Source organism: Stegostoma tigrinum, chromosome 21, assembly GCF_030684315.1.
Source record: "Stegostoma tigrinum isolate sSteTig4 chromosome 21, sSteTig4.hap1, whole genome shotgun sequence".
NCBI lineage: Eukaryota > Metazoa > Chordata > Chondrichthyes > Orectolobiformes > Stegostomatidae > Stegostoma > Stegostoma tigrinum.
This window is the reverse complement of record NC_081374.1, coordinates 17024061-17048442: the sequence shown is the minus strand read 5'-3', so window position 1 is coordinate 17048442 and position 24382 is coordinate 17024061. Positions and strand designations below refer to the sequence as shown.

General features: G+C 40.0%; 1 protein-coding gene across 3 annotated transcripts in view; it reads right to left on the bottom strand.

The window, feature by feature from the left end:
• Positions 1–24382, bottom strand: part of LOC125462938 (acidic mammalian chitinase-like) — a 52870-nt gene that overhangs the window by 23988 nt on the left and 4500 nt on the right. For all 3 annotated transcript variants that reach the window (XM_048553455.2, XM_048553457.2, XM_048553456.1), the window contains 5 exons: positions 17989–18039; positions 12567–12732; positions 5410–5534; positions 4190–4313; positions 195–380 (listed from right to left, as the gene is read on the bottom strand). In XM_048553455.2, the coding sequence (XP_048409412.1) occupies positions 195–380; positions 4190–4313; positions 5410–5534; positions 12567–12732; positions 17989–18039 (652 nt within the window). The remainder of the gene's footprint in view (positions 1–194; positions 381–4189; positions 4314–5409; positions 5535–12566; positions 12733–17988; positions 18040–24382) is intronic.

The following is a 24382-nucleotide window of genomic DNA, read 5'->3' as shown; positions in this document are numbered from 1 at the left end:
AAGAAGGCTGGGATGCTAAGTCTGATTCCTTAAAGAATCTGACTGAAAGCAATTAGATTTCAATTTTAAACAATGTTTTATTCCTAGGCTTTTATAAGTGAATTCAAATCATGCTGGGATTTGAATTCTCATTCTTCAGACTGTTGATTCAGTAACCATAAAGTGTAAGAAAAAATGTACTCAAGTTTCATCACCTCGTAATAAGCCCAGTAACCAGGATCTCTTGTGTAGGAACCAGCTGGGCCTGGTCCAACTGCTGGGGCACCACCACTGTTATTGCCGGGACTCCTAAGCATGAAGGTTCGTCCATATGTTGGGAAGCCAATGATAATTTTTTCAGCCGGCAAGTCATTATCTCTCCAGTATTTGGCAGCAAATTCCTACAGCAGAAGCAATCAGAAGAAAGAACAAATTGCATTTGGGGCTTTCCTGAAATTTATTGTAGTTTGGTTCTGTGCAAATGATCACCTGTACAAGGGATTGTATGCCATCTACAAAACTGAGCATAGGTCTTGGGAAAATAGTGATGCCATTACATTATAAGATGCTTGAATATATCAGCTTCACTGGTATCAGTTTGGATTATCAATTAATGGAGACATTTATTTAATATTAAATGGATAAATGAAGTATCCAGTGCACACCTTCTATTTATAATTGTTAAAAAGACTCCAATATCAAAATTCTTTCTCAATATCAATATAATGAAGATGCTTCCTCCATGTTATTGTCTGCGAAACCCACAGATTGCAAAATGCTACAATAGAATCCATTTCTGCTGACTTTAAACCACTACCATGTTTGGTTTTGTATTTCTTCCCCTCCTGGGTAATTGAGGGCAGCTTATGGGACAACAGCAATTGCCTCACAGCAATGTGGTTGGAGTACCAGACCCTTTTTTTGGGTGACCTACCATTAGCAAATGTCAGCAGAAAGCATAATTCCCAGTGGCAGCTTGCCTGCTGTAAGATAGGAATGAGCCATTTCTGCAAGATCCTGCAGAAATAGAGAGGAAGATGAATTGTGGCCAAACAGGAATTGTACATTATGGATCTGAAGGAAGCAATGAGAATTCTAATACACTCTTCAAGGTGTTTGTTTCAGCACTTCTGTGGAAATGCTGATGCAGTGAGTTGGTGACATCTATACTTTAGATGTCAAAGTGAGTTGGTGAACAAACAGTGTGATGAACATTTATACTGGGATCTGAATACAGTGCAGAAAGATGTTTAACCTCTGCAGGAATGCCACAGTAAGACACCCCTTCAAATCACTTGCGTTTCTACAAAACCCTGAAGAAACCAACATTCACCTTGCATAACACTAACTAAACTGTGTTGTTTTGTTCATCATGGAATGAGGGCGTCACTGACTTGTCCATCATTTATTGCCCATCCCTAATTGTCAAGAGGGCAGTTAAGAGTCAACCACATTGCTGTGTGTTTGGAGCTACATGGAAGCCAGAGCAGGTAAGGATGGATGTTTCTTTCCTTCAAGGACATTGGTGAACTAGAAGGGATTTTTCCTGACAATCGATAATAGAATCATGGTCATCATTGGACTCTTAATCCCTCATTGTTTTTAATTGAATTCAAATTCCACCATCTGCCATGGTGGATTTCAGCCTAGGTCCTAGTCCCTGGATCTTAATAGAATATGGCCTTCCACAAAGCATTAGCTATGGATCAGTGCCAAGTGAAATGTGCTGCCTCTTCCTGTGGTAACAATGCTTATGACTATCCAAACAAGTGCCTACCCTGGTGCTGGATGCCAAACTGGGCTGAATTGTGACACCACAGACCTACAGGAGGATTGAGAATGGAGATGGGCAGCCTGGGAATCTTGTGCCACTATTGGGCATGCCAGTCTGCTGGTTTCATTCCATTCCTTGGCCATTTTCCTGGAAATGAGATCGTAGATGGAGGTTGTCCATTTGTAGGTGTAAGGTTTTGTCATAAAGATAGTTGAAGACCCTGTATTTTCAGAGGCTGAAAGGCACTTAGCAGTATCCAGGGGTCACTGGCCAGCTACCTGGAGATGGCCTCCATGCAGTAGATCGGGGTGGGATCTCTCCAAACCTGGCTGTGGTTGCAGATCACTGTGTCAAATGGATACCCTTCAGCTGCTGAGGGGACTTTTTCATTTAAAAATCATTTAGAGAAAGAGCATCTCCACCTTGAGGTATTCTCTTTCTCGATTTTCAACAAACACACGCTTCAGCTTTTTTTTTCAGCACTAGATGATGTCCTGTCCTTGGCTCTTCAGTTTCAACTGCCCTTTTGCCTGCTATCCCTAAATACATATGGAGCCCATTCTCTATCCACTAATTGGCTAAACTGTGGAAAAGCACTCTTGGGTGACGGTTTTCCAAACAGCGCAGGCTTCACTTTCATTTGACCCCAAAGTTAGGGTCCCAAAGACCATGAAGAAAATCCTGTTCCAGATTGAAATCTGCAGCTCAGCTTGCTCACTCCCAGTTTCGTACAGATTAACGACAGTGAGCATGTCAAAAGCCATCAACTGAACCTCACACCTTTCTCCTCCCATGTTTCAACATTTGAGGGGAAACCTTTAGAGTAGGTAGGAGTGCTAAGGGTAGGTTGAGGGGCAAGGGCATTGGGTTGAGCAGGGAGTGTCGTTGGGTGTAGTGGATAAGTGGTCTTGAACTGGGATTGGGACAGAGATGGGGGTGAGGTCCTGCCAGGAAAGGTGCTGGGTCTGGGGTGTCAGGTTGGGGACATTAAATCCAGCAGATTCTGATCAAGTTCAAGTCAGAAGGTTGGGTGGGGTGTTGGTTTCAGCTGAGTCTGATTGAACCAGTGAGGTACTAGTTCCAGGAAGAGGCTTGGTGTTAAGGATCTGGGGTGTAGTTCTGGACACTTTCAGGTGGTGAGTCAGTAGGTCTATTTAATAGAAACCCAGGAGTTACAGTAGGTTTTTAATTCCCTAACTTCATCTGGGTAACTTTTAACCTTGGGTGAATCAGAATCTATTGAATTCTCCAACTTCACTAACTTTCTCAGAGAGTTCCAGATGTGGCTAAAGTGGAAAATTCCATTTTCTGGGCAATGAAGTCAGCTGTGGAAGTTCTGCAAAGAGCCAGCATGCAACTCCAGTCTGACCGTGGAAGGAAGTGTATACCTGTGCTTTTTTTTTCAATTTTCTAATCAACCTGTTCATGGATGTTATTATACATCTTTTACAGGTGGGACTTGAACACAGGCCTCAGGGTCAGAGGTAGGGACCCCGCCCCTGTAACACAAGAACACCTATGAAGTGTGTACATCAGGTCATTTCAAAGCCATTTTGAGCATGAGGTTCCTCTTAGATTCAAACTCAGAATTTTCTGTTTACAAGGCAGGCACTTGAACCCATTAGGCCACAGCATCATTTGGTCGTATCTGTGTTAGCTCTTCAAAACAGCTGAGCAATTAGTCCCTTCTTGTCCCTTTCTTTATGGCCCTGTAACTTTATAGAATGATGTCTAAGAATTGTGATTAGCAAAGTTTTTCAAGATCTAGCCCTTGTTGCCAGCCTGTTAAGCTTTCACTAGCTATGAGGAAAATATTTGATTGACATTTGAAAAGCAACTACAATTTATGAGGTGTTATTGATGATATCATGCTAGTTCAACACCTATAGGTAGGTTTGCACCATTTCAAAGGGGTCTGTAGGGAGATGTGGGTATAGCCAGCAACATCCTGGCCCTAGGGAATTCTACAATCTGCACAAACCCAAGGCAATTTAGATTACCAATTGCTTGTCCACAAGTTCATCTGCTATTGCGCCAAAAGAAATTTCTTGGCCTGTCTGTATCCAAGTAAACAGTATGTCACTCCGTTAATTGGTCAACAATGAAGTTACAAAGTATCAAGAAATGTTTCTTTGGAACAATACATCTCAGGTCAACATTGTGTGCCCAGGCTATAATGTATATTTCTGTGGTTTGATGTCCGCTATCATAAATCAATTCTGACAAACCAGTGGATAATCTAATAAGCAAAATTTAATTTTTGACCATAATTCATCATTCACTGGTTCTTTGATTTGTTTACTTTTTCGTCAGTGTTCAAGAAGCAACATTTTTCCAAACCTTTTAAAGAAGCCAACATTCCAGCAGTTCTAAGTTAATATGTCTGTTGCCACTTTTGATACAAGCACAATGTGAGTTTAAGATTTATATACATACCATGTTGAAAAACGTAGATTCACGCTGTTCTGGAATGGCATGAAACAAGGGACTGTTACGTCCAATGAATGAATTCCAGGCACCATGGAAATCATATGTCATCACATGGATTGAATCCAAATACCTGGAGAAATGAAAATGCAATAAATGCAGGAATTATGAATAATCAATGACAAATTGGAAATTTTTGGATTATACGTATTGAATCTGATTACAACACATCCTCAATTATTTCCCCTTACAATTCTAGCATGAGTTCATTTTCTTTTAAAATATAGTCAAGATCCCCAAAGCAATGAAAGTTATTTGAAGATGCTATTAATAGTTAGTAGAAGGGATATGTATCACTCATGATAACAGAATGTAAATAGGCCCAAGAAATTCTTAATGAGAAAGAGCCACCATAATACAGTAAGTTTCCAATTTCTCTACTGAACATAAGCAAGATGTTCTCCAGAATCTTCCCTATATACCATGTAATTGTATTACAGTTCAGTAATGACCATAACCCAAAAAGTCACAATTAGCTAAAAAGCCAGTGGGCAAGTCCTCAAGTCCATTAAGGTGCTTTAAGATTATAAATCTTTAATGCATTAATAAAACTCTAGCTTGTCATCTCTGACTTACTGTTTGATTGATGTGTTCCTCTCTTCATTACTTCAACGTTGGTTATCATAGAATCCCTAATGTTTTGTGGAAGCAGGCCATTTCACTCATTGAGGCTAAACTACCCCTCCAAAAGAACATCCCAAACAGCCCCGCTTTCTATTCCTGTAAGCCTGCATTTAACACGGCTAATCCACCTAGCCTGCACATCCCTGGGCAATTTAGTATGGCAAACCCACCTAACCTGCACATGTTTGGACTGTGGAAGGAAATTGGAGTGCTCAGAGGAAAACCAAGCAGACACGATTAGAATGTGCAAACTTCACACAGACAGTCACCTGAGGCTGGAATCGAACCTGGGCCCTGACACTGTGAAGCAGCAGTGCTAACCACTGAGGCACCATGCCACCTAGTTGGTTATATCCAAACTGTTAACAATGTTTCTTTCCCAATTTTTCTCAATGAAATAACAGTTTTGCCCAACCTAGATTTAATCTCAACCATCCAGAGGCTAAACTAGGACTTCATGAGTATGTTGCCAAACAACAATTTCAAATGCATCCAACTGTAAAAATTGCAGCAGAAATTTCTGTATTGAAATAATTAATACTTACTGACCAACTTTCTTCACCTCAAAACCAGCATCAATTTTAGCCTTACTAGCAGGCAATGCAGCTGCTAGTAATAGTCTGGGTTTTTTACTGCGTTTAGATTCGCTTTGTAAGGTTTGTCTCAATTCCTGGAAGGAAGATCAAATATTGGCATGGAATAATAGTGTAGCATAACTGTCAATATAAACAGGCTATAACAGAGTCACTTACAGTTATGTGGGGTTATAAATATAAATATAAATATAAATATATTCACAGGCTCTGCTTCTGTCACCTTTTAAGGGACAGAGTTTCAAAGATTTATGGTGTCTGAGAAAAAGATTTCTCTTTAAAATGGCAATCCATTATTTTTAAACAGCGTCCACTGGTTCTAGAGATCCCCACAAGAGGAAATGTCTTTTTCATATCCGTCCAAGTGTGGCCCTTTTAGGATCTCCTACGCTTAGACCAGTTGCCTCTTACTTTCTAAATGCCAATTACAAAAGCTCAGCCTCTCAAAACTTTCCACAAAACAGGACATGACCATTCCCAGTATTAGTCTAATGAACCTACTCTGAGGGTTTGTTATGAGATCAGTACCTTTGCCTTGTGCTGTGATTTCTTAATGCTGTAAAGTAATTTTGATGTTGTGTGCACTTGACATGATGTAAGGCCCACTTATACTACATCATCTTTGATACTTCTGTGTATTTTGTTTGGACTGTAATAGTAGACCTTTCTTTATCTTTAACCCCACACCCTGGCACCCCCACAACACCCCCTCTCCCACATACATACACCTCCCAGCCCCCAACTCGGTATAGGTGTGAATGGTGTCTTCGTGCCTGCCTGAGATACAGAAATCACGCCCATGTCTGACATGCATTTGGAAACACTGTTTGTTGAAAGTAGGGTATGGCCACATAGAGGTGGTCCTGTATATAAACATACAAAGTAGGAGCAGAAGTAGGTCACTTGGTTCTTTGAGCCTGCTCTGCCATTCAGTAAGTTAATGGCTGATCTGGTTACTCCATACTCTCGCCTACCAGGATAACCTTTCGCCCCCATGTTTATCAAGAATCTATCTGTTTTAAAAATATTCAAAGGTTTTGTTTCCACTGCCTTTTGAGGGACAGAGTTTCAAAGACTCCTGACTCTCTGTCTTTAAAGGCTGACCCCTTGTTTTGAAACAGTGACCAGTTTGAGGTGTAAGGTGAGATTGTAACTCAGTTCGATGATCTGATTTAAGGCATTGTGTTATGTGCTCAGGGGCCAGGATTTGAAAGGGACATAAAGCCACAGCCCTCAAGCACATAGCTGCTGCACAAAGGAATTGGTTGGCCAGAGGAAGACATGTGGAGAATTCATCAGCAAACTGGTGATGAGCTCTTGAATATGGGATTTCACTGAGCAACAGATGTTGTGGTTATACACCAGGGGAGTTAAAATGTTACACATGAAGTGGAAAGTGTGTTTACAATGTTTGTTCCATGATATTTATATCTAATTTATAGGGTCAAGATCTCACAGGGTCATACAGCCATAGAGATCTACAGAAAGAAAAAGGCCCTTTGGCCCATTTTCCAGCACTTAGCCCATAGCCTTTAACATCTTGGCATAACAGATGCACATCTAAATACTTCTTAAATGTTATGAGGGTTTCTGCCTCTACTACCCTCTCAGGCAGTGATTTCCAAATTCCAACTACCGTCAGGTAAAAAAAAGTGTATCCTTACATCTCCACTTCACCTTCTGCTCTTTACTTAAATCGATGCACCCTGGTCAATGATCCCTCCATCAAAGGGAAAAGTTTTTTCATGTCTACCCTATCTATGCCCCTCATAATTTTGTACATTTCAATTGGTTCTACTTCAAGAAAAACAACTCCAGTCTATCCAATTTCTCGTTTCATAATGAAACTCTCTAGTCCAGGCAACGTCCTGGTAAGTCTCCTCTGCACCCTGAACAGTGCAACCACATTCCTCCTATAATGTGGATTCCAGAACTGCACGCAATACTCTAGCTGTGACCTAAATCAATATTTTATATGGTTTCAGCATAATCTCTCTCCTCTTCAACTCTGTCCCTCAAGTAATAAAGACAAGTATATCATATAACTTCTTAACCACTTTACCCACCTGTCCTGATACCTTAATGGTGCTTCCCAGGGTCCTACCATTTATCATGTATTCCCTTTTTTTGTTCGTCCTGTCCTAGTGTATCACCTCACGTTTATCTGGATTGAAGGGTATTGAGACATCGAACCGATCGGATCTCACAAGCGGAAGAGATATGAATATGAACATTTCCAACGTTCTACTTAGTTGACATGTTGCATGAGATGTGAGGTAGGATGCTAACTCCACATTGGGAGATTCTATGTAATTCAAAAACTGATTGTAATCATGACTGATTTGGTAATTGACGAGAACCTGTTACTTGCAAATTTGATAAATAAAATCTGTGCAAAGGAACTTTGATGAGTGACATAGTTCCTGAACACTTCCACAAACAGCTTCAAATTATGATGATATTTAAACTAATTTGGACCAGTAGCTAAACCTTCTATAATTGTAATTCACTCTATAGATGGATAAATCACATGTAATGCATTCTAGAACTAAAACCACCAAGAATGATTTATATTAAGTGTCCTTTAAATGTGACATGAGATGCCTATATAGTGTGTGGCACTAAAAGCTTGCCAATTGTTTGCTGAGATCGTACAACCCAGACTTTACAATAACATGCCACACGATGCCTCTCTTTGAAAGACTGCATTTTTAAAATAGCTGCTATTAAAATACATTTGTGGTTCTGCGCTAAACAGGTTTTCAGTGAGAGTCTGTGGCATAATATTCACAGCATCTCCATGCAGAATGACATGCTGTTGATTTGAAACCCTTTGAAAAAAGTTCAAAACACCTGTGAATAAAAATGAATTCAATAGATCTATGTTTGGGATCTAATAATAGGATGTAAGTGTCACTGGTTTAGTTATCATTTATTTCCGGTTCCTTGTCGCCCTTGAGAAGGTGGTGGTAAGCTCCATTCCAGGATATTTCAGGATCTTGGCCCATTGACAGTAAGGGACTGGTAATGTACTTCAAAGGAAAGATGGTGAGAAGCTTGGAGGGGAGCTTGCAGGTGGCGATGTTTCCTATGCGGTGCTGCTATTGTCCTACTAGCTGTTAGAGGTTGCGAGTTGTTCTCATGCATCTTGTGCATGGTAACACAATCTCACAAGTATGGAATCACTATAGTGCAGATAGAGGCCATTTGACCCATCGAGACCCTACTGATCCCCCAAAGAGCATCCCATCCACACCCACCTTGCATTTCCTATGGCTAATCGATCTAGCCTGCACATCCCTATACACTGAGGCAATTTAGCATGGCCAATCTACATAGCCTGTGTATATTTGGACTTTGAGAGGAAACCAGAGCCCCGCTGCCAATATGCATCTGTAGTGGAGACAGCGAATGTTGAAGATGGTGGACGGGATGCCAGTCAAGTGGACTGTTTGTCCTGAACGGTGTCAGGTTTTAAGTCTTCAGGGCCTGAGTTATTCACCATAGTGCTCCCAACTTCTCAGCTGCTCTTGCAGCCACTGTACTTATACAGTTAGTCCAGTTCACCTTCTGGGCAAAGAGAACCCCTAGGATGTTGAACGTACGGTGTTCAGTCATGGTAAGTTCGCTGAATGTCAAGAGGTGAGCTCCAATTTGCTCTTGTTGAATATAGTCATTGCTGGCACTTACGTGGCACAAATGTTACTTGACACTTATCATCCCAAGCCTGAATATTGTCTAAGTCTTGCTGCATTTGTACATGGGCTGCTTAAGTGTGTGGGGAGACATGGATGGTGCTGAACATGGCGCACTTCTGATCTAATAATGAACAGAAAGTCATTGATGAAAAAGCTAAAGATGTTTGAGCCTAGGGCACTACTGTAAGGACCTCTTGCACAGATGCCTTGGGGCAGAGATGTCTGATGTCCAAAAACCGCAAGTATCTTCCTTTGTGCTAGGTATGACTTCAACCAGCAGAAAATTTGCTCCCGATTCTTGTTGACTCCAGTTTTTTTTCGGGGTCCTTGACATTCTTATGCGGTTTTATGTGGTTATGTGGTTGACATCCAGGGCAGTCATCTTAACTTTCCCTTGAGTTCAGTTCTTTTGTCCATATTTGGATTAAAGGGGTCAGCGGCTGAGTGGCTTGGGCACAACCTAAACTGGGCTTCAATGAGCAGGTTACTGTTTATAAAGTGCAGTTTGACAACAATGTTGTCATCATTTTGACGATCAGAGCAAAGACTGCTGGGCTGGTAACTGGACAAGTCTGATTTGTTATGTTTTTGTGTACACGACGTACCTGGGCAATTTTCTACATTGCCAGGTAGATACCAGTTTTGTAACTGTATTGGAACAGCTTGGCTCAGGTCAGAGCACAGGTCTTTAATGCCATTGTCAGGATATTGTTAGGGCCTATAGTCTTGCCTAATATCATATGCAGTAAATTGAATCAACTAACAGCTGGCACCGCAGGCAGAAGCTGAAATGAATCATCAACTTGGTACTTCTGGCTGAGGATGGTTGCCACGGTTTTAGCCATGTCTTTTAACTGCTGTGCTGGAAGGCTCTATCTTTGAGAACGGAGATATTTGTACAGCCTCATCCTCCACAGAATCACGAAAGCATTATAATGCAGAAGGAGATTATTTGGTCCATTGTGCTAGCACATGCTCAATAAACAAGCATTGTTACCTTGTGCCCAATCTCCTGCTCTTCCCCCATACCCTTGCACTTTGTTTTTATCCAAATATTCATCTAATGTCCTCTTGAATTCCTCAACACCACTGTTCCAGGCTGTGCATTCCATACTCTAACTACTCACTGACTGGAAAAGCTTTTCCTCACTTCACCCTTGCTTCATTTGAAGATCACTTCAAATCCAAGCTTCCTTTTTCTACTTCCTTTTATGAGCAAGAACAGTTTCTCCTTATCCATTCTATCCAGCCTACTCTTGATTTTTGAAAGCCTCTATCAGATCTCCTTTTACCATTCTTCACTCCAAAGAGAACAGTTTCAAGTTTTTCAGTCTTTTCTCTCAACTGAAGTTCTGCATTCCTGGAAGTATTCTTGTAAACCACTTCTGCACTCTCTCCAATGCATTCACATTCTTCTTATAATGTGGCACCCAGAATTATATACAATACTCCATTTGATGTCCGACTAGTGTCGTACAGAAGTTCAACATCACCTCCTTGCTCAGGTACCTGATGCCTCTATTAGTAAAGCTGAACATACTGTATATTTTGCTTACTGCTCTCTCTACTAGTCCTCCAGTGAATTATTTAATTATCCACCACCATTGTGCAGGTCTGCATAGCTCAGATTGGATCTTTTGGTTGTGGGATTGCTTTGTTTATATTCTAATATATGCTGTTTACACCATTTGGTATGGATGTAGTTCTGTGTGGTAACTTCACCAGGTTGGAACCTGACTCGCAGGCTTGTCTAGTGATGCTCCTGACATGCCCTCATGCACTCCTTATTGAACCCAGGTTGATCCCGTGGTGTGGTGGTAATGATAGAGTAGGGGAAATGCTAGGTCGTGAGATTAAAATTGCGTCTGAATGTAATTCTCCTACTGCTGATGGTCCACTTTGCCTTGTTTTAGGTCAGTTGAAATCTATCCCACTTAACGTGGCAATAGTACCATACAAAATGACAGACAGTATCCTCAGTATGAAGGCAGGACATTATCTCCACATCTATGGTCACTCAAACTGATGCTGTCATGGATGTATGCATCAAGTATAGGTAGACTGGAGAGGATGAGATCAAATATATTTTTCGCTTTTGTTGGTTCCTCTCCATATGTCATAGGCCCAGTCTGGCAGCCATGTCTATTGCGAGTCAGCCAGTAAGTCAGCAATGGTACTGCAAAGCAGCTGCAGGTAATAAACACTGAAGTTTCCCACCCAGTGTGCATTATGTGTTTTTGCCAAACTCAATGCATCCTCCAGGTGATGGGGTGTTCTGATTCATCCTCTGCCTGGTGGCAGTAGTTGGTAATCAGCAGGAGGTTTCCTTGCCTATATTTGATCTAATGTCATGAGACATCATGGAGTCCACAGACAATGCTGAGCACTACCAGGGCAATTCCCTCCTGGCTGTATATAGTTACATCACCAGTTTTGGTCTGTTCTACCCAGAGATGGTGATGGTGCTGACTGGGGAGCTGTCCATGAGGTATGACTCCATGAGAATGACTGTCGGGCTGTAACTTGGCCATTCTCTGGGACAGATCTCCCCATTTTGGCACAAGCTTTGAGATGTTTACAAGGAGAACTTTGCAGGGTTGACAGCACTGTGTGCCTGTGTTACTTCTGGTGTCTTGGTTGATGGTCCATCATTGGATAGGTGATTGTCTTGTTTCATTCCTTTTATGAAACTTTATCGAGGATAAGTGTGATTGAGTGGCTCGCTAGATCATTGCAGCAGCCACTTAAGAGTCAACCACATCACTGTGGATTTGGACCCACATGTAGTGCACAGCAAATGTGTTTGTAAATTTTCTTTGTTGAAGGATATTAGTGAAACAGAGAGTCTTTTTGGCAATGGTATCGTGATTCCCATTAGGCCAAAATTTAATCAACATTTATTAACTGAATTCAAATTTCATGGTGGATTTAACACCTATCCCCAGAACATAACTCTGTCTCCCTGGATTACCAGTCCAGTGACAAAAGCACCATACCATCATGTCTCCCCATTGTTCTGAATGCAGACACTCAGTTTGATTAGTGACCTAGTGTTTAGTTAGTTGATCTTAACATGGGAAGCCATGTTGGTACTAGAACTGGCTTCATGGGAAACAGCTGAAAATGTAACTAAGGTTCCTACTCCTGACCAATTTGCAACAATATTACTTAAATACATGCATGTTATGTAAATATACATATATTTGTGCATATTACAATTCTTGAAGAGTATGGAATGATGTTGTGCTGTAATATTCTGTGTGGTGGGTACCCCTGCTGGCATTGATTGACTGGACTTCTAAATGAAGCTTGGTTTTGGAAGGTGATGACAAGCACTGGTCTTATGGAATTCTGTAAAGTTTTGTATCTTGAGAAAATAAAAAGCAAAATATGAATATTTTTGCTACTCACCTTAAGCAAAATGGTATATCTTTTCTTGTTGTCAAATGGGCTTCCCCTTGACCCTGGGTGGTCCCACACTAAGTCTAAACCATCAAAATCATACTTCCTAACAAATTTGATAGCAGAGAAGATGAATGCTGCACGGGTTTTTTTAGAAGCAACTGTAGTGCTGAACCTGAAAGGAGGGAGAGAATGAATGAAATACTTTCAATTTGTTTTATCATTTATTAATAACAGTTTTGTTAATATTCATAACAACATGAACTTAAATCAAAACTGCATGTGTGTAAAACATTGAAACTCTTTCAAAATTCCATTTCATATTGCACATGGTAACATCTAGTTTGAGGCATTTAATGTTTTTATTTGATAGAGAATATATACAGCTGTTAAGCAGTTTTAAACAAAATATAAGTGAGCGTTGTTTTGTAAAATAGTCTACCACAATCTCAGGCACCTCACAGTACAACAACCATTTTTTGAGCCAACGCTGGGTGAGTCCACATCAGAAAAGATTCTGAGGTAGGTCTTTAAATCAATGAGGAGTCATCAGATATTTATACATTGTAAGTCACGAAATTACATTGTGATTATCCAAATTCTGAAATGGTTTGTTTTAGACAAACACATCAATTTTTCTCATGTTCCAGAAATGACAGGGTGACTGTTACCCCGATCCCATCACTCCCTGTATTCCCAGGTATCATCCCATCTCCTCTCCAAAGCCCATACTTCGTTCCCATCTTTGACTAAACTCTGTTGCTTTGTCTTTCTTAGCGTGGTGTGTGGGGTCATCCTCACATTCCCTTTTCTAAATAGGACTCAGGGTTTACGTTGCGAAGTTCTGTCTATTATGTCAGTATCCTAAGTGAACCTGCTTCTGTGAGATTATTTTTCTTTTAGGTCTGACTACTTTTGTTTTAACAAGAATAAATGAAAAATGAATCCGAAATGATTGCATGAAAATAAAAGTTGCTGGAAAAGCTTGGTAGGTCTGGCAGCATCAGTGAAGAAAAATCAGCATTAATGTTTTCGGTCCAGTGACTCTTCCTCAGAACATGATTGTTTCTTACGAAGTTAACTGAAACGCTCTACCTCATTCTAATCTCAGTTTGAGATGGATGTGGGATTAACCGATGCTAATTTATGCCATACCCAAAATTGTCCAATTACACTTATAGTATCCATAAATCAAATGTAGAGGCTCATAAGACCATAAGAGTAGAAGTCGACCTGGAGTCAATCGAGTCTGCTCCATCTGTCAATGAGATCATGGTTGATCTGATAATCCTCAGCTCCACTTTCCTGCCTTTTCCCAAATGTTGGCAGCTCACTCAAATAATTTGTTGAGATCCAAGGCCCAATTTTAGACTAGCCTTCATGGCTTCCTGTTAGGGTGTTTGCTTATTGTTTGGCACCCATTTGAAGCCTGAAAAAGAGAGAAAGGGGATTTCCACCCTCTAAATCTAGAAAAATTACTGCAGTACATTGACTGTTGACCACTTTCTGAATAATGTAAAACTGTTGCACCTGCCAATTACAAGAACAAAATAGCACTCCACTTGCCTCTCCTATGAGCTATATTCTTGGAGATACATACTCTGAAACGGGTAAGGTGGAAGTGCTGTATCTTTAGTAATTTTGAAAGTTGGTCTAGAAATTTGTAGAAACTTACAGACAACTGATCGGGATTGCAGTACTTGGCATTAAATGTAAGATGATCACAAACGGGAATTGCATGAGATAACTCTTAACCACAGGGGAGTAAAACTGTGGATCTCCCTGCCACAAGAAATAGCTGACGTGATTATGTATTTACAGGGAAGCTAGATAAGCAGATGATAGAGAAAGGAATAGAACAACATAATGCAAAAAAGTAGGAGCAGTAGTATTTGGTAGACAAACACTGGCATTGACCAGTTACGCTGAATGGCCTGTTGCAGTGCTGGAAATTCGATGTGAGCATACGGAAATGTTTAGTGGTTGATAAATTTCCATAAAGGATAGCATCAGAGTTTTAAATCTATATAATTTAAAATAATTTGTTCTTAGAATGTGAACAATGCCAATGGGCCACCGAATTTTGTTAAATCTGAATTATTTTTGAATTTCAGTGTAGCTGTTGAATTAAAGTGCCTCATACTCTTAAAATTCCAGGATCTTAATCCAGTGACAATAAATGAATGGTGATAAGTTTACCGTCAGGTTGGCATGGCACTTGGATATGACGGTGTTCCGATGATATTGCTGCTTTTGACATTCCTAGTGGTAAACATCAATAAGAAAGGAAAGAGCTGTTCTAGGAAGTTGTACTGCTGAATACCTTGAACTTATCTTTGAATTAAAGTTGGCTGACCTGATGGTAGAGGGAAAGGTATTGACTAAACAGGTGAAGATGTAGTTTCCCTGAGAATCTCCTATAGCAATGCTCTTCAGTTGCAATGGTAGGACTCTGTCAATCATCATTACCTTGCCTTGCAGCAGATAGGACTCTTAATGTTTGAGATGTTTCCTTCTGATCCTCTTTAGTGCACTTATGTTAGAATTCTTTGGTGTCATTCTAAGTCAAATGTTGCCTTTGTCAGAGGTAGATATTCTGACCTCTAATCTAAGGTTTAGCTCTTAAAACTATGCTTGTTTCAAAGTGGTCACTAGGTCTAGGGCTGTGTATTTCTGGCTGAACCTGAACTAAGCATCACTGAACAAGCCACTGGAGAGCAAATATCTCTAATGATAGAAATTGGTCAGATATGATTTATCCTGTTTTCATAGACAGGATGTTTCTACACCTCCTCTCACTTTTTGTGTGGATGCCAGCAGGGATCCTCAGATTGCGGTTCAGGTCTTCATTTGAGTTGTAGAACTATTTCATGGCTATTACCATGTCCAAAGTACTCAGCTACTTTTTAAAAATCACAAGGACGCAGGCAGACATTCACATGCATCATGTGTGGGACCTTAGGCTGAGGCAGATTAGTACATTCACTGAACACTTCTAGTTGAAAATACCACAAAGCACTTCAGACTCATTTCTTTTTCTCAATTGCTGGGCTCCACCAGATTGAGGATGTGGAGGTTTATAGGGTCTTTTCTCATTTATTTTTTGACTGTCTGTGAATATGCTAACTTGGATGTGGTCAGCCTTAGGAGAATCTACAAACTGGGGAACAGCTTAGCTCTGCGTGTAGCCTGCTGCTTTTGGCAAATTTACTATTACAGCTTGACTGGTTGGTAACTCTAAAGTCAGCCTGGTGCCTCTCATTGCATATCATTCTACACTTTGCAATGAAACAGCTCTCAGTTTAATTCTGGTTGAAGAGTGACGGATGCTTTAGGTCACGAGGTTACTAATTGTGGTACTAAATAATTCTATAGTTTTACATATATTACCTGTATTTAAAGAGCTAGGTATTCTCCTAGCAATTGTAACTTTGGCAGAAAACCTGATAAAATGCTGGCGCTTATATCCAAGGTACATAGAAATGTCTACTCCCTGTTTTGTTAACCAAAAACTAACTAGCTCGTGATTCAGTAAAACCCAAACTGTCAATTTCCAGCCTGTAATGTATCCTAGTTATATATACTTAGGGTTAGAACTTAATTTCATCTGATTTGATCAAGGATCTTGCTTCTGCTTTGTTTGTACCACTATCACAGAATAACATTCATATTCTGCCAACATTGTTTAATTACAAATGTGGTTAATAATGTGAGTCAGGATTGAAAAGAGGATTGTTCGGAGGAAAATGCTTATTGCTTAGAAACATTTTTGGATTCATAAACAACAAAAACAGAAACTGCTGGAAAAGCTCAGCAGGCCTAGCAGCATCCGTGAAGGAAAATCCGAGTTAATATCTTGGGTCTGGTGACCTTCCTCAGAACTAACGATGGCTGGGAAAACATTGATGTTTAAGCAGAAGATAGGGTGAGGGGAAGGATAAGGAGTGAACAAAGGGAATTGGGAATAAAGCCCAAAGGGAGAGCAGTACGGACTGACAAAGGAATGAATAATGATCAGGTTAGCAGGGCGAATAGTAAATGGTGACTTTTAGTAGCTAACAATGCGTTGTGTGTAATAGCAGACTGTGTAATCAAAAGGCCTGGGGGTGGGGGCTAGAGCTCAAGCCTTAAAGTTATTGAACTCTATATTGAACCCAGAAGGCTGCAGGGTCCCCAAGTGGAAAATGAGGTGTTGTCCTTCCAGCTTACGATGAGCTTCACTGGAGCACAGAGCAAGACTAAGACAGAGATACTGTCCAGGGAACAGGGTGGTTTTGTTGAAGTGTGATACCTACTGCTGTACAGCATGGAAAAAGACCCTTTGGTCCACCAGTCCATGCCAACCAGATATCTTAAATTAATCTAGTCCCATTTGGCAGCATTTGGCCCATATTCATCTAAACACTTCCTATTAATGTTGGTTAAATACAACAAAAGGATTGAATTTTAAACCAGAAATTTGGCTGTCAGATTCCAACGTTCTTTCAAGTTAAGTACATTTTTTTTGAGGATTGTCCAATTTTGGCTTGTATTTTTACTACTTTTTTCATGGAAATAACTTAGGAAATCTCTTTTAATGGATGATTGAAAGCAAAGATAGTCCCAAGGTTTTTTGAATTGATTAAATTAATGCCCTAATAATCATTAACATACTAACAATTATTTTTGCCTTGATTCAAACAAGTTGATTTACGGTCTTGATCCTTTTTGACTTTGAGTATTGACAGATGAAACAGAGTTTTGTTTTACATAGACAGGTAGTCAGCTTGTTGATACCAGATGCTGTAAAGGCACAGCGAAAGAGAGGCCAAGTGAAAGTTAAAATTGAGGAATAATAGTTGATTAAGTGGTGGATCACAGCACATTTATTATTTTGCACCATTGCACAATGACAAATATTGATCAAAATAAGAATCTCTTCATTACTCTTGCTCTGTTTGTTAAGAGAGTGTGAAATAAAGCAGCTTAGTGATTCATAAGGCTTAACTCAAGTCATTACTCCGTCTATGTTTGCAGAAATGAATGAAGCGAAGGCATGAAAATGTGGTGCAAATATTGTGCAAGTGAGCACAATTGTTACATCTGGGTAAGGAATTCAGATTGTCTACAGGGGCCATTGACATAACTGAATATAAGAATGCATCTATATAAGGACTGATTTTGTTGAGGGTATTTTTCCTTTATAACAAAGCAACCAATGTGATGAATAGCATTTTGTATTTAATCTAAATATGAAGCTCTAATTCCACAACCTCTGCTACAAAGCTTGGAATTATAATAGTTCTTAATGAACTAGACTTCCTCATACCGACAATTTGAGTTATTTGCTCTTCAAGACTGAATATCAAAATAACCATTACTTGACTCCATGGGGAAAATGTATATATTTACATACAGTTCGTTACCTGTTTATATCTGTAATAGACATTACCTTTGTGGATTAAATCCTCCAACAGCCAAGAGTGTCTTCAAGGTAGGATTCCTGAAAGAAAAAGTAAAACAATGTCTCATTGTAATGACAAACCTACACTGAATATCATAATCTTGGAAGCACATGCCTCAGTGAATGAGAGACATTTCTGAACTTTCTATGGATATAGCCTCCCCTTTGTGGGTAATATATTCTCAGTTCCCTACTTAACTCTGCAACCCTACTTAACTCTGTAACAGAAAGCATACTCGCTCTGAATCAATCATTCACGATGAAGTATTTATGTGCGTCATATTTCACTGTTACACAAACTACCAAACAGTCATTACACCTTTTATATTTACTGCAACATATTTATGGTACATGGGAACAGGAGTAGGCCTTTGAGTACCTTGAGCCCGCTCCACCATTCAGTGAGATCATGATTGATCTATGGCCCAACTCCATACACCTGTCTTTTGTCCATATCCCTTTAATACCTTTGTGTAACAGGAAATTTTTAGATGTGCCATCTAATTTTTTACTCTCCTCCTCTTGTACTTTTTAAAAAGAAATGTGCCATGCTTTTGACAATTTCAAGTGGATGAATGATACACAACAGTTGAAAATAAATCAACATCACCAAAATATTACATAAAAACAACTAGGATTGCATGATGACTTTATTTGAGCACTAAAATATTCCAAGCGGTATCATTGAGGAAGAATGGAATGGAATCTAAGCATCAGTGAAGTACTGGTAAAAATGTCTAAAAACAAAGTGTTGATAGGGCTCTGAAAGATTGAGGGTTTTGGATGTGGGATGCGGACTATTTTAGGGAAGGAGTTTAATTGAGTAAGATTGAGGACGCTGAAGATTCTGCCATCATTTGTGCAGGTGAAGCCTGCCAGAACTGAAGGAGTAAGTGGAGGCAAGGCTGTTTTGGATCGATCTAAGAGAAATTTGAAGATGATGGTACAGATTGATACTTTGACATCTTGCGAGTGTCATTGGATGCCAAAACTCAAATCGACATGAGCTTCATCAGTGATTTTGTTAATTGAATCATTTTGTCCTCCTGCATTTATTGAGGTTGAGCACCTTACACATGTAGCAGTTTATTTACCCTACTCTGGTACACTGAAGACAAACATGAAAGCCAAGTACCGGCACTGTTGGTTTCTTTCTGTGATATTTCCTGCTATGACTGTCGCTAGGCATTTTTCAACGCTTTGGACTATTGATAAACAGATCATTAATATGTTTATTATTTTCAGTTTTTGGGAAAATCTATTTTCTAGGTGAAGCTCGTAAGAAATATTTTATGCGTTGAAATGTTAACTGGGATGCACTACCAGCCTTATGCATTCATTCATTTGAATAAAGACATCAGGATTTTCCACAACAGGTTCCGCTAAAATCCCACCCAACTCTGATGGGAATCCAATGAAATACCATGGACAATGCTAGAGATTATGTTGGTCTAGCTTTCCACTGTTCTGGAAAATTCAAACTGGTCTTGTCAAACCCCAAACTCCTCCCCACATCTTACAATAGCAAAAGTCAACAGGTTGTGTTGGTGATGCCAACTTCTGCTTAAGAGGTTCATTAGACATGTAGCCAATCCCCAGAAGCCAATACATCAAATAGGCTGAGACATTTCTGACTCCAGGTGCCTGAAACTAGACCTGGTCAGAAATCACATGACACCAAGTTACAGTAAAACAGGTTTATTTGAAAACACAAGCTTTCAGAGCCTTACTCCTTCAGGCGTTAGTGAGAGCGGTAGTACCAGACACACAGTCAAAGATCAAAGGGTCACAACACCGATGTACTAAACAAAACTTAGATGCTGTTAAATCATTAATCAGTTAGAAGGTTTAAATTGATTCATATGTTTATGTAAATCTCTGAATCCCTTTCAAGTCACTGTCCTGAGAGAAGTCAGTTTCATCCGTATAAAGAAGGTTTAGAATCTGTTCGTGTTTTGTTGTGGAGTCAGGCTGGTTTTATTTCTAAAGTAGGAATTTATAAAACACCACACTGACAGACCGTCTATAAATTGTGTGCTTTTTGAACAAAATAGAATATATCTGCAAACACAAATTCACCCCATTGATTCACAAGCGTGTGTGGGAAGGAGAGAGAGACCCAACAATGGGCTCTAGGTTCAAGCTTCCTATTAGAATGGGAGCTTAAAAAGAAAATATTCTTCTTTGGTTCTTTTACAATAGGAGGGTGAAAAAGTCATGACTGAGGTAAGAATTAGTCTGAGAGAACCCCTGTACTCTGTGATTGATGTTGCTGAATGTCTCAAGCACCTGGGATAGGTGAATGCTACGGGTCACCATTAATATTATTTCTTTCTCACTCTGTGTAAGTTTAGATGTCCTCCAACTAATCCTGCATGCTCTAATGGTCACCACTGAATCAGGCCTAAAATGGGCATAGTCACCTTGAAAATGTACACCTTATTATCGATCTCGTATAATTTATTTAACAGATTAGTCTTTCACAGGATCTGGGGATTTCTGGCTCGACAAGCATTCATCATTCATCCCCAATCGCCTTTGAGAAAATGATGTTGAGTTGCCTTCTTGAATCACTAGTCCATGTGATGTAGGTACAATATTGTTAAGTCCTTGAACTTTTCTCCTAATGACAATAAAGAGACAGTGAAACAGTCCCACATTAGGAGAGGGTACAGCTTGGAAGGGAACTTAGAGAGTGATCTTCCACTACATAAGGCTCCCTTATTTAGGTAAAGATATAATTTTATTGGAGGTAGTTCAGATAATGTTTATTAGAATGATCCCTGGTGTGGAGGGATTGTCTTATGAGTAAAGATTAAACAGGTTGGGACTGCTCTCAGTGGCGTTTAGAAGAATGAGAGGTGATCTAATTGAAATATATAGGATTCTTATAGGGCTTGACAGGGTAAATGCTGAAAGGATGTTTCCCTTAATAGGAGAGACCAGGACCAGAGGGCATAGTTTCAGAAAAAGAGGGGCCAATTTAGGACTGAAATAAAGGGGATTGAGAGTCTTTGGAACTCCTTGCCACAGAGAATGTGGGGACAGAGTTCTGGTGTATATTTTTTTTGATTGGTAGGGGAATCAAGGTTTATGGGAAAAGGCAAGGAAATGGATTGAGGAATGTTGATTCAACCATGAGCCTATTGAATGGTTGAGCAGGCTAGAAGGACTGAAATGACTACTCCTGTTCCTACTTATGCCTTATGTAGTACTGGTAAAAACTAGAACGTATTTAATCTTATGACAACTATGGAAATGTTTATCAAAATCTTAAATGTTCTTCTTGTTTACAATAGCTCAGTCTGTCATTGTATTTCACATACATCTTCCTGTCAAATATAATATAAATTTCTGTGCTCACATTTAGAATGGAACTACGTGAGCTGGAGTACAGCTTCCTCCCAGGGTAACACTGTAATTCTTTACTGCATATTGAAATGATGTAACCTAGAGTTTGGGAGAACCTCTTATCCACAACCAATTTTATATCTCTGCTTCCCAATTTGCTATCTAAAAATAATAACAGAATCAAAATGTTGTATAAAAATTACAGAATTATACTTGTCCAATTATTCCTGTTCCTAATCTCAGTTTATTCAAAGAGTATAGCCGGGATAGTTTTGACTTTGGATCTTTGTTTAAAATCTTAATGTTGATTCAACAGCATATTTTAAACCACTTCCAGATCCAACAAAGTCAATCAGCTGAATTGATATCACTCCTTTTACATTACTGGCCAAAGTCAAAATTAGCTTCTATTCCCCTCCCTTGTCTGCAAAACAGATTATTCAAATTAGATTAGTCATCTGTTATGAGGTCTTAGCTGTTATGTTAAGAATTATATTAAAAATTTGGTACAGTATAACTCAAGGTGCCAATTTGGAAATTAATTCTTGTGCTAAGTGTACATGTAAATGACGCTCTCCTCTAACTTTGGAATTTAATCTCGCAGGCTTCTCTGAGACTTGCATTGGTGAAAGTGATTCTTTTGCACTTCAAGATCCTTTTTCTGAGAATGTGTAACTAAATGAACGTGCAGCCACTTCTCTTGTGTCAGGTTCCTATTGCTCTGGCATCAAAAAAGTCACACAATGTTTCAACTCGCTGTCTTCCATTTAGATCCTTAAGTCTTTCAGCTAGTTCCTGGTACTTCATGAATGTTTAAACAACAATCTTCCAATCATTTATTTTGACAAGGTCAAGATCTTGTTTTACACACTGTTTACAAATTGCTTATTTGTCATGGCTGCTTTAGCTCTCATGTGATCAAATGCACAAAGACAATATTATGTGCTACTGCGGCATTCTGACATTGCTCCGACACTGAATGGAGGTAAAAACAGATGTTAAGCATCAGTATCTTTAAATGTCTAATTTGTTAAAACTATTCACTGTTTCAGGAATATTCTAGAATCCAGCAATAGCCCTCGACTTCTTACCTCCACTACAAAGCATCTTCATTAACCCCTTCCACCTGTCTTCTTTACCCTTTACCTGCGACAACAATTACATGAAGCTCATGGACTTCAACATGAATGTTGAGACCATGGTTCCAACAACATCCCGCTCCCTTCCCCCACCCTAGCCTTGAGCTTCTACCTTTTTCTAATTTCTCTCCTGTCTCCTCTCATGCCCTCTCCATGCTCACCTCATGCTTTAGACTCATTTTCTGCTCCCTTTATTGTATCCACCCGTAGTGAATGGATTCAGGTAGGTCTTGTTGACTGGAACAAGAACAAAGTTGCTGAAAAAGCTCAGCAGGTCTGGCAGCATCTGTGAAGGAGCAAACAGAGTTAACATTTTGGGTCCGGTGATCCTTGAGTTTTTGGCTATACTTCAGCCCCACGCACCTGATCTATGGGCACCTGGTGCACAGGGGGGGCAAGCAGGTCAGAGGATCTTCTCGTGGGTCTGCTCCTGGGCCTGGTCAAGCTGGTCATTAATAGGTCCAGGCAGTGGGCAATGGAGGGGGTCATTGTGGTCAACTGCCTGTCCCTCCTCTGTAGCTACATCCACGCTCGTGTGTCCCTGGAGAAGGAACACGTGGTGTGCACTGGCACTCTCGATGCCTTTGGGGAGAGATGGGGACTGCGGGTGTGGAGTACTTTACTTCCCCCCCCAATTCGATTTTCAATTGATCCCTATTCTCACCTTTACCTTTCCATTCACATAGGCATTGCCCCCAGGAGGCTCTATTTGCTGCCAGTTCTTTACTGACATGGGTATTTTTTTCCTGTTAGTGTGCTATCGATAAAGTTATTTACACACCTATTGTTTTTTACTGTCTCACATCTGCACACACACACACAACTTGGGTGCTGAGCGTAGGGAGAAATAAAGGGAAAAATAAATATATAACCAGGGGATTCAGAATCTTCTCACTTCAACGACTGGTTCCGAGTTGGCTGGCCACAGCCAGTGTACTCTGCACATGTGGATAAAGGGTGACTTGGTGATGGGGTACTGGCCTCTGCGCAGTTATTTCACCTCCTTAAACTGCTGAGGACATAATTTCACTGCCTGGCTCTCCTGTTAGCATATATTGTTAACAGTTCAAAATCAAAATGCCATGGATGCTGGAAATCTGAAATAAAAACAGAAAATGCTGAAAAAACTCAACAGGTGGGGCAGCATCTGTGGAAAGAGAATCCAATAAAATGTTAACTCTGATTTTCTCTGCAAAAATACCTACTGAGTTTTACCAAGATAACAAAGTGTGGAGCCGGATGAACACAGCAGGCCAAGCAGCATCTCAGGAGCACAAAAGCTGACGTTTCAGGCCTAGACCCTTCATCAGAGAGATAATCTCTGATGAAGGGTCTAGGCCTGAAACATCAGCTTTTGTGCTCCTGAGATGCTGCTTGGCCTGCTGTGTTCATCCAGCTCCACACTTTGTTATCTTGGATTCTCCAGCATCTGCAGTTCCCATTATTACTGAGTTTTACCGGTATTTTTTGATTTAATGATTAATTTTTTTTGTTTTCTAACTTTAAAACAATATTTCTAATTTTTCTCTTTCACTATTCATTAACCTTGTCCTACAAGGTGCTTTCATTAGTATTCCCTCAGTAAACAAACCTCTCTCATACATACAGCTTAACTTCATCACCACCACATCCGATTCTTCCAAAGTTTTAAAGTTGTTACTCGGCTATCATTCATCCAGTTCTGGATGAGTAGAAATGTCCTTCTAAATAGTGGGAAGCCCAAGCCATTGCCTTCTGTTCTCAAACCCACCACGTTATCACTCTCCTTATTCTGTCTGATCCTGACCTAGCTTGTTTGTACTTTTTATGGCAGGATGAGCATCTAACTAAATCTTTCCACTGTCACTGATGCGGTCTATTTCTAACTCTGTAACATCGCCTAAGTTCACCTC